The 9,898-nt window shown below is 38.5% G+C and overlaps 1 protein-coding gene across 1 annotated transcript; it reads right to left on the bottom strand.

The window, feature by feature from the left end:
- Positions 1 to 9,898, bottom strand: LOC119066136. Its single transcript, XM_037168427.1, has 11 exons — positions 9,717 to 9,898; positions 3,225 to 3,341; positions 2,853 to 3,152; positions 2,608 to 2,786; positions 2,277 to 2,548; positions 1,676 to 2,214; positions 1,577 to 1,616; positions 1,373 to 1,508; positions 816 to 1,312; positions 534 to 753; positions 1 to 470 (listed from the first exon to the last, which is right to left on the bottom strand). The coding sequence occupies exons 2-11, from the start codon at positions 3,333 to 3,335 to the stop codon at positions 155 to 157; spliced, it is 2,610 nt and encodes an 869-aa protein (XP_037024322.1). The 5' UTR covers positions 3,336 to 3,341; positions 9,717 to 9,898; the 3' UTR covers positions 1 to 154.

Below are 9,898 nucleotides of genomic sequence, written 5' to 3'. Positions count from 1 at the left end.
TCTTATAAATAAAATTTATTTCTAAATCCAAAACTAAATTTACAAAAAAAAAATTGTCAACCTTATCAATACATCGCACTAAATTATTACTCGTCTTAAATACTTCAATTGGACCACACTGGCGTAAAGGAAACGCTTCAACCGACGAACAGAGTTACAGATTTCCCACTAAAAATATTGACAAAATAATCAAAGAAATGGCACCAAATAGTCGACCAGCACTGCTGAAACAGCCAAGATTTTCGTGATTTATGCCGAATCGGACACTATCGGGGAAACGGCATTCGCTATCATCTGAACAACGGAATGCTGGAACCGCGGCCGATGCTAGTCCTTCAATGGATATGAATAGTGGTTGGCAATGTTGAATTAACCAGGTGCCATCACAAGCATTATTCAATGAAATCTCAACGGTCTGACTGTCCACTTGCTGACAAGTTACGTCAGCGTTTTGGTTTGTTCCGTTTTGTCTTTAAAATGAAATTTTGTTGTCAGAGACATGTCTAATCGTTAAAGGTGTTATCGTTCCTTACCTCGGCAATTCCGTCCATCTGGAGTGACACACTGTTATAGTTGAATAGCCATGGCCTTGGATTCGAATTCGTCGATTATCACCGCGACGGAAGAAGTAGTTCGGATGCAGTCTGTAAAAAACGATTCCTCCACGCTCAACATATCCATTCATGCTGTTGCCTCCCCATTCCTCGGACCACCAATCGGCTCCGCAACGATGATTAATTATTCGTCTCGGAACTAATTAAAAAACAAAACGGAATCAATTCCAGTTCAACATGTCAATCTCACCATTGCACTACCGCGTTGAATTCGTTGAATTAATGGATTAACACTTGCAGTGATTGGTGTAGCTCCAGTGCCAACAGTCAGCTGGAATACATCGGTACTTGGTGTACGAGCGAACCTGTTGAAACGTGACGCAACACCTCCAGCCAAATACAGAAGAACCAAGTCAGGAACTTGCTCTCTCAACAACAGAATTTGCTCGAAGGCGAAATTGCTATCGGCTTCGCTAACACCGGCAGTGTTTGCTATAAGTAACGTAATCATCGACTGGCCACCGACCGACGAATTTGTTCTTTCCTCGTTCATTATGACGGTGGTATGATTTCGAACCGAAGCCAAAATGTTTGGTAAACTAACGCCTTGGGGATGCTGTTGATGGACGGTGTTGTTCCATAACATGTAGAAATCAGTGAGAATGTTCGTCGAGCTGACAATTACACCTCCGTCGGCTGCATTCATTAAGGTGTAAGTGGTTCCGAAGCGATTTACATCGAGATTTTCCAGCAAAAATCTGGACAAAAGGTAAGGGTCAGACATTTGTTTTTGCTTATTTAAACATTTGAGCTCTTACGAAAGGACCGGGCTGATCTGTTGGAAGGTCCATGTGGTGTCAACGTAAATAAATATCCTTGTCGCCGATCGCCAAATTGTCTGATCAGTCGGAGTGATTGATGTCGATTCACAGGCCAGATCGCCCAATGTATTGGCTAAATAATTTAAAATTTAAAAAAAGTTTCTCGCGCGGACCATTCATTCAGTTCAGTGATTTACTTACGGACATAAGTTGAAAGTGATTGCACAGCAGCATTGGAAAACTGTTACAGTGAACAGATATTTGAGTGAAATGCTAATCATTTTAAGGCACAATGCTTACCGTTTGGATTGCAACGTCTGATAATGTAACCCGCAATTGCATTTCCCGGTCTAAAACTAACCCGAAGGCTGTGGTCTGGGCTTCCATTTGCGCAACCGGTGCTACTTCAGTGAATAAAGAGCGTCGATTACATGCTCGTACCTCAGATGTGAACACTCCACGCTGTGAATAGTACATGTCGAGCAATTGACTCAAACGCATACCGGCTGCCTGATTTCTGTAGTTCACTACATTCATGGCCAAAATTAAACCGTCCAATCCGCCACGGATCTCGGCGTCGGTCATCTCGAATCGATCTCGTTGTGACAGGAAATACCATCTCGGTATGAAGGTACTGTTCCAGCCACCGATGGCACCGACAGCAACTTGTGGTAACATTGGACCTTGTAAAAGTGCCACTTCAGCCAAATCACCGGACAATGTGGTCGCCCATCTGTTGTCAACGGTTGGCATATTAGTTTGCCGGGCTCTTTGTTGCCCGCGGACTCGAGAAATGGCCAACAGATTTTGAATTGGAATGTTTTGCTGATCGATACCAGCTGCCAAGACAAGTTTATCATTTCAAAATTGCCCATATCACTAAATCTGAACGCAAAATTACCGGCAATGCCACTGATTACAGATCCTCCAGATATTGCACCCCATGTAGTTCGAATAGCTCCATTCTCTACAGGACATTGGCTGATGACGTTTGTTTGGCTTCCGATAAATGTAGTATCAACCTCTGCCTGTTCAATCGGATCACCCTCTTCGAATTCATTTTCACCAGCTCTCTCTGGTGTATCTTCCTCGGCCACTTCTTCGTCAGCAATAGCTTCTGGATAATCTTCATTCATTTGCATGTTACCCGATTTCCGGTGCTGATACTCCTTACTAATCGGAATTTTACGTCAAAAATACCCAAAACATTGCTATCAAAATGGTCCACTTACAGTTCCTCCATCAATTCTACGTCTCCCTTAAAGTTACTTTTCGCTGGAACGCCTCTCCGTTCTCTCAGCGCTCGTGGAATGCGTAATGCTCTGATTGGTGCCAATTGACCGCATCGTTGGGCTTCATCACCCCTGACTTGGGTTTCAATGGAATGGGACAACATGAAATGGAGTGCACACTGTTGTACGAGATGAAAATCCTATTATCGAGTCGACTCTTGGTATAATGTGATAAATTGACTTACTTGCTCAGATGTTGTCAATGTTCCATTCGGAAAATTGATAGCAGTACCCGGAAGAAGTCTGGACAGTATCAATCTATGCTTGGAAAATTGAAATCCCGACGGACTGAATGGAGTTACGCCCGGGTTTATTGCACCAGGAGCACGTTCAATGCCGTCCAATCGGAATCTATGGACTAGTGCTAATGCCATTTGTCTCATATCTAAATTGATGCCCGGGGTGTCTTCAACTTTTCGAATGAGTTCAATCAGCATATTGATATTGGACGGCAGCCTATTGTCTCGTTCGCGAATTTCAGGGTTCTTGCAATAAAATTTGAATTAAAATTAACACCCGAACGTTTTCGAAGTTGGAACGCGCTTTTTTTCAATTACCTCGTAGCACACCATTAGAGACTGCGGTATCCTTGTTTGAGCATTTTCCTGTGCGGATATGATTTGGCATAATACTAAAATCACTATCGCAGCACTCGTTTGCAGCCACATTTTGAACTGAAATGGAAATAATAATTTCAGTTACCGAAAGTGGTCTACCGTTTAAATGTTCGCGTTTCACGATCAACGCTTTTTAAATCCTTTGACCTTCTGTTAAAGAATTGTAAACGATCAGAAATGGCAAACATACAACCTGTATGAAAATTAAAATCTAGTACTTCTGTGGTTCAAAACATTTCGAAGAGTTTAGTTCGAGTTTAGTCAAGCTTTTGCTATAAATGATACGGTTGTAACCACTGCTTATTTTTGTCATTATTGTAGATGACAGATGACATAGCCGTTTCTAAAAGCTTCACGTCTCTTACAAAACATTCTGAGGAGCAGTTAATTTAGATTTTCTATAAACATTTCAAAGGAATATCCACAAATGAAGCATATGGCCGGACTATTTCGCACCTACAATGAACTCATTATTTTATCTATCCGTACAGTTTATCTTATCTTAATTTTCAGTTAGCGCTAACCAATGTGAATGATATTTATGTTAAGTTACTAACTATTATGTACAGTAGTGCGTTCAAAATAGTACGTAAATGGATTTTCATATAATTATGCACTAGTGCGATAAAGAGACGTTTGTAAAAATGGGGATTCTACTTCTGTACATAAAATCTTGCTCTTGTTCATAAACTGGAATATTGCAACACAATCATCTAATAATGTTTTAATAGGATCTTTTGTAGTAGTGCTGCGGTTTTCAGTGTTATATTAGAAAATTAGGCCAAAGACCGAGATCGATTTAAACAGGTTGGCTATGAAAATTCGAATTGCGCCAAAATTGCGCCAATTTGGAAAAAACCAATATTGCCTTCGATAACAGTGCGAAAGTCGCTCTCCGTTGTATAATCCACAGAGTGTCCTACTTCGTTATAACTACGTACCACAGAGCTAACTGTTCGAAAACTTTGCTAACTGTCCAAAGTAAAACACTCTATGTGCCAAGGTCATATCGAAATGTCAAATTTCATCCACAGAAGGCAACTTATCCTCAACTTTCAGAGGTTAACGAAAATGGTAACGAAAAAATTACAAAAACATAGCTAACGCCGACCCGTACGAAACACCTATTCGTATCAAAAGCCTTTAATGTGAAACTCTTCATTTCTCTTACTTCATTTTCTTCTCTGCTGAAAAACTATTCTTCCTTTTAAATCACTTACATTATCCACTCTTTGCATTGTTATCATATAAAACTAAATTGCCGGAGGCAATATAGACAGCCCCGTACGAAGACAAATTTCATAAATTCCTATTTAGACAGCTATATACAGCTATATTTACCTATATTTCACTATAAATAAACATTTCACAGATGAATAATATGCTATTATATAGCTCTATATGCCTGTATATAGCTCAATATAGCTGTATATAGGTATATATAGATGTCCGTATATGGAATCCCTGAAACCCCACACACATAACAAATTATTTCCATGTTAACAGAAACTCTCTAAGTATCATTTTTCCCAAGATATTTCTATTTTACTAAAATCCAATATGGCCGCCGGCAGCCATTTTGTTAGGAGACCGGAAATAGTACCGACGCTTTACATTCGTTAATACCTTTCAAACAAAAAAAAATTCATGAAATTCGGTCAAAATTTACTCGAGATATTGTCAAAATACACCACGTTCACTGTACTTCCGAGTAGCCAGATAAGAGCTCACTCCAAGAGACCTAGCTCACGCTCCGGAGAACATAATTTCATAAACTTTTTTTTCCCTGATTGGTACGGTCAATACCTATCTAATAAAGCTAAAACAGACGAAATATGTTCAAATGTGGCCGACCTACAAGCAAAAACTGCTTGCCGCCCTGTGCCTGTTCCACACCAAGGGGTCTAACTCACGAGTCGGTCATCCGATTTCCATAAACTTTTTTTTTGTCGGTCGGTATTGTAAATACCTTTTATTTGACGACTTACAAGTTTAACGTTTAGATGTCCGGAGATATCTTCGAAAAACCGTAAAGCACTTATTGGGCCACAGCTCGGGAGGGGTCGATCCAAAATCACTCATCTTCGAACTTAGCCTGTCTTTTGACATTACCAAACGGGAAAAAAAAGAATTTTCAAAATCGGATGCGTTTTACTCAAGTTATCGTGCAGACAGACAGACGGACAGACGGACATTTTTTTTTTTCGCGGATTTGGCATCTCTAGACAACCACAATAGGTTTCCCCTTACTCAGGGAGTCCAATTCGACGTGTTACAAACGTATGCGTAAACCTATAAGACCCCAGTACTTCGTACGGGTCTAAAAATTTGACGTTTAGGTTATGTTCATCTCTGTCATGACAGAGTAAAGTTAACCAGGCAGGAGCGCTGGTTTGACTAGGGACCTGAATAATCTAGTAGCCCTATATTTTTTGGGAATAAAATTTTTCAATTTATGTCAGTGTTCATTTGAGTTCATTTTCATCCAGTGTATTAGGTCCCTTAGGTTTATTTTACTCTGCCGTGTCTCTGTAGATGAAATCGTTGTCGTTCGTGTTGTCAAAATTCGGATTTACATTTAATTGGACCAAACTATGGATCTAGAAAGCTCAACAGTATCTCTCTCTCTCTCTCTCTCTCTATCTCTGCAGACAAAGTAAAAGATTTGTTTATCAGACAGCAAACCGGTTTTTAGTCCATTGAGTTATACTCGAGTGGTCAGAGCCGGGTTAACCCATGGGCAAAGTGGGCCCGGCCCAGGGCGCTGGGAAAATAGGGGCGCTTAGAAATTAAATTTTCTCGACAATGTAATCATTTCACGTTCAACATAAGTCATGCACAAATCAACGTCGATTAAAAAAAATTCGCGCTCGCTTCGCTTGCGTCTGTACATTACATTCTTGGGGTAAATGTGAGCTACAAGAAATGAATATATACATCTAACTTGATATTTTTGAATAATACACGCACATCGACTAACCCAAGGCTGTTCGTATTTGGTTATTTAAAGCGTTTTTATGATGGTCCTGCTTTAGAAAAGTTGAACTTTGAGGCTTCTGGCTGAAGACACTATAAATAATTTTCAATAACCATTCCATTGCTTCATTTTCGTCAGCCGCCGGTGATAGTCGGATGATGGAAAGCTTTTAGCTCATTAGGAATTTTCGAAAATTTTGTAAATTCCTCATGAGCTGAAACCTGCTCATGATCGCCGGACAACGGGAGTTTGGAACAAATAAAGCAGCTGGAAAAGCTGCAGAACAAATCCGTTTCCGCCCATTGAAAATTGTTCATGGCATATATTCGCGATTTTTTTTAACTTAAATTTCAAGATCTAACACTTTCAGAGTGAAGACAAAGGATCATTCTAGAGTGCCCTAAACTTCAATACTTTTGGGATCCGAGTCCTAGATCCTTGAAATTGCTTCAACGCAAGTCGTTTTTTCCGAATCATGACCTTACCCAACGCACTGCTCCTAGCATGAACATAAGAAATATTTGGAGGCTGATGAAGTCACAGTAGGCACTGCGTTTCTTTCGTGAAGATAGGTGACTTGTTTTAGTTGTGTGAGTTCAAACACACAATACAATCAATCTTAAGCGGTAGCTCTCATCACAAAAGCCTCCAAATTCGACGTTTGTCAAAGTAGTGTTCATGCTAGGAGCAGTGCGTTGCCTTACCAAGTAGAGTAAATCTCGCAATATAATGAAACTGTAACAGTATCACAAATATTGTGTCAAAAATTCACGTTTTTTTCTTGGTTTTTCCTCACAACGCGTTCATGTTCTAACGATCTTCCAAGGGAAGTGAAAAATGAGAATAATGAGAGGACATTCGAGTGTAAATTGAAAGAACACCTGATATGAATGAAACTATAGAATTGTGATGTAAATTTGAATTGTAGTGTTCATTTTTCAATGTCTGTGATTATGGAACTTTGTATTTGAAAATAGCTATTTGCTAAATAAATTTGTTTGATTTGATTTGTTCTTCAAGAAGAATTTCAAGAAAAAATTGTTTCGGATTCATTCTACAAACTTCAAACTTAAAATCCCGAAAAATACGAGCGAAACCTTTTTATAACTTTACTTGATTTTTGTTTGTGGGAAAGTTTTACGAATTAATCACGAAAACTCTGGTTATATCATATATCTCTCATTCATATATGGTTATATGTTATCATAAGCTTGCCACCTCGCCTCGCTCGCCGTTTCTAACTACACATTACTTAGAAAATAATATTCTTGAGGAAATGTTGAAAACATTTTATTTGATTTGGTTGACAATGTAGGAAACAATTTCTTTAATAAATTTTTCATGCGGAGCTGCAAGGCTCGTTGCCCAGGGCGCTGTAAATGCTAATCCGGCCCTGCGAGTGGTGACATTTAGGCGACTTCCCTAAAACTACAAACTATTCAAAAATTGCATTGACATGCTAATAATAATGACGTCTCAACGATGAGAAACGACGAAAACGAACGACTCCAAGTTTTTACCTTACTCGAACCATAAATTAGGGCGCTGGATAATATTATTAAACATTTCACATTTTGTGACCGATCTCTTCGAATACAAAACTCAACTCAATTTAAGTTTGCAATTGGTTGGCATTCTACAGTTTTAATTGTTCCACATCGTTCTACATTTTGTCAACAAAAGAAGCGTAAAGAGTGTCGTTTCACTCACGCACGTAAGTGTGGAATTGAAGAAACGTAAAGACAAACGGTACTTCTTATGTGGTGGAATACGTGTGGAACAAATAAAACGAAAGAAACAAACGAAACCCAAAAAAAATGTATTCTTATGATGAGATCAGTTTAAAGCGAAAATTTCTTGCTCTGCTCGCATCCACCCACAGCTGACAGAATTAACCATATGGGTCATGGACCCTGAGTCCCGTCTCACTAACGTCGATATCGACAAAATAATGACGAACGTTTCACGAACTTAAGTCTTGGTTACAGTTTTGTGGCGGACGATCGATTCTTCGAAATTGTTCGGACACGGTGCACAAACTTGAAGGTTTATGTAAATAGTAGTTAATAATAGCGTACTTCAAGACAGGCAACATCAGAAGTAATCCAATGTGTCAGACATATTGTTTTAGCACAGCCACATTGCATTTTTCTCAAGTTTCCTGTTTTGAAGTACTACTATTAGTATTCTGACACCATCTATTGTTCTTTCATTCATAAGGTTATGTTATTAATGGAATAAGTACTCATAAATGTCCGGTGACTGGTACACTGACCCTAAGAACTATATATAAACAATAGATTAAGATTTGCTCCTTCGATACATGTTTTTTTGTAGGTGGAAACACAGGGTTTCTATAGGTTTTGAAGTTAAGTTTCTCTATGATGCACAGTCTAGGTCTTTAATTTGTGCTAGACGAAGTCCTTCTTCTAATAAAACACTGGAATGTGTCAACGACGTGTAACAAAAAATCAAAAATAACTCGTAATCGATGGTGATCCACTTGAACAGACAAAACATGAACAAATTCCTTAATCTTTAAAGGTAGTATTAAATGGGCAAAGTTCGACGTTTAGTAGTTTTTCCAAGGTAAACAAGCAAAAACTAATGAAGTAAAAGATTCTGTCTGAAACACTAGGCCAAAATGTACAAATCAGGAAAGTCACAGTTAAGCGATTATGTGTGAAAGGACAAAATGATCAACTTCAACAAATTTGTTCCTTACGGAGTGAATTTGTGATGTTGAGCGATTAAAGAAGTCGCTAAAAAAGTGGAAGTCTGACGCACATTATGTTTACAATATGAGTCATTATTAGAAATCAAACTGTTGTGAGACGATACTTCTTTCAGATAGCTAAGTATGGTAAGTATGTAGAATCATGTCATATTGATTACGAAACGAATTGACATACATTCATTCACTTCGTTACTTTTTCTTTAAAATCGCACTTTCTTAGTTCTTCTCGCGAAGATTTTGTTCGATCCAAAATCCTCTTTGGCTCTAAATGATCGGTTAAGTAACTTTAAAAAACCAGAATTATCATTCAGACTCAAATATCGAAACGTTTAATTTTAGTCAGATAATCCCACGTATTGAGACATACGAAAATATTTGAATTTCGTTCAACATTCACGTTCATTATTTCACAAATAAACGTATACGAGAAGTTAACACTTTCAGTTTATCATGTTCATGCGTATCAGCTTTCGCAATATTTCCTCAGTGAATGGAAGATAAGATAAGAAATTGCTGATAGACGACTGTACAATGTGTTAATGTATTTCTCGGCCCTAAAACCTCGCATTTCGTATATACCTGAATATCATACAATTAACAAAGGCAAACTAGTGACTCGCAACCACTTGAAATTTCCTCTGTGAGTCCTTTGAGTTTTCTTCTAAAACTGAACTACTGACACAATCTCTGGTTAAATTTAAAAAAATATTTTAATTACGTTTTTACGGTGTCGACAACAATATCCAATTATTATGGGTCACACGCATCAACAACACAAAATCACTTTGGAAACTTTTCCTGTTCAAATTAATAACTCAACGAACACTGCTGTATCGATCCGCATTACACCTGTTGAAAAGCGAAACTAATTTTTGTAGAATTCGGGACAACGAACAACCG

This window comes from Bradysia coprophila, chromosome IV (assembly GCF_014529535.1).
Source record: "Bradysia coprophila strain Holo2 chromosome IV, BU_Bcop_v1, whole genome shotgun sequence".
Lineage (NCBI taxonomy): Eukaryota > Metazoa > Arthropoda > Insecta > Diptera > Sciaridae > Bradysia > Bradysia coprophila.
Note: the sequence above shows the minus strand (reverse complement) of the source record. Positions and strands in the feature narration are given on the sequence as shown.

Excerpts from the sequence above, each read along its gene's own strand:
- LOC119066136 (XM_037168427.1), bottom strand. The coding sequence starts at position 3,335 with ATGTGGCTGCAAACGAGTGCTGCGATAGTGATTTTAGTATTATGCCAA. Across the intron at positions 754-815 it reads AATTCAACGAATTCAACGCG|TTCCGAGACGAATAATTAAT; the intron begins GTAGTGCAATGG and ends TTTTTTAATTAG. Across the intron at positions 471-533 it reads AGATGGACGGAATTGCCGAG|ACAAAACGGAACAAACCAAA; the intron begins GTAAGGAACGAT and ends TTCATTTTAAAG.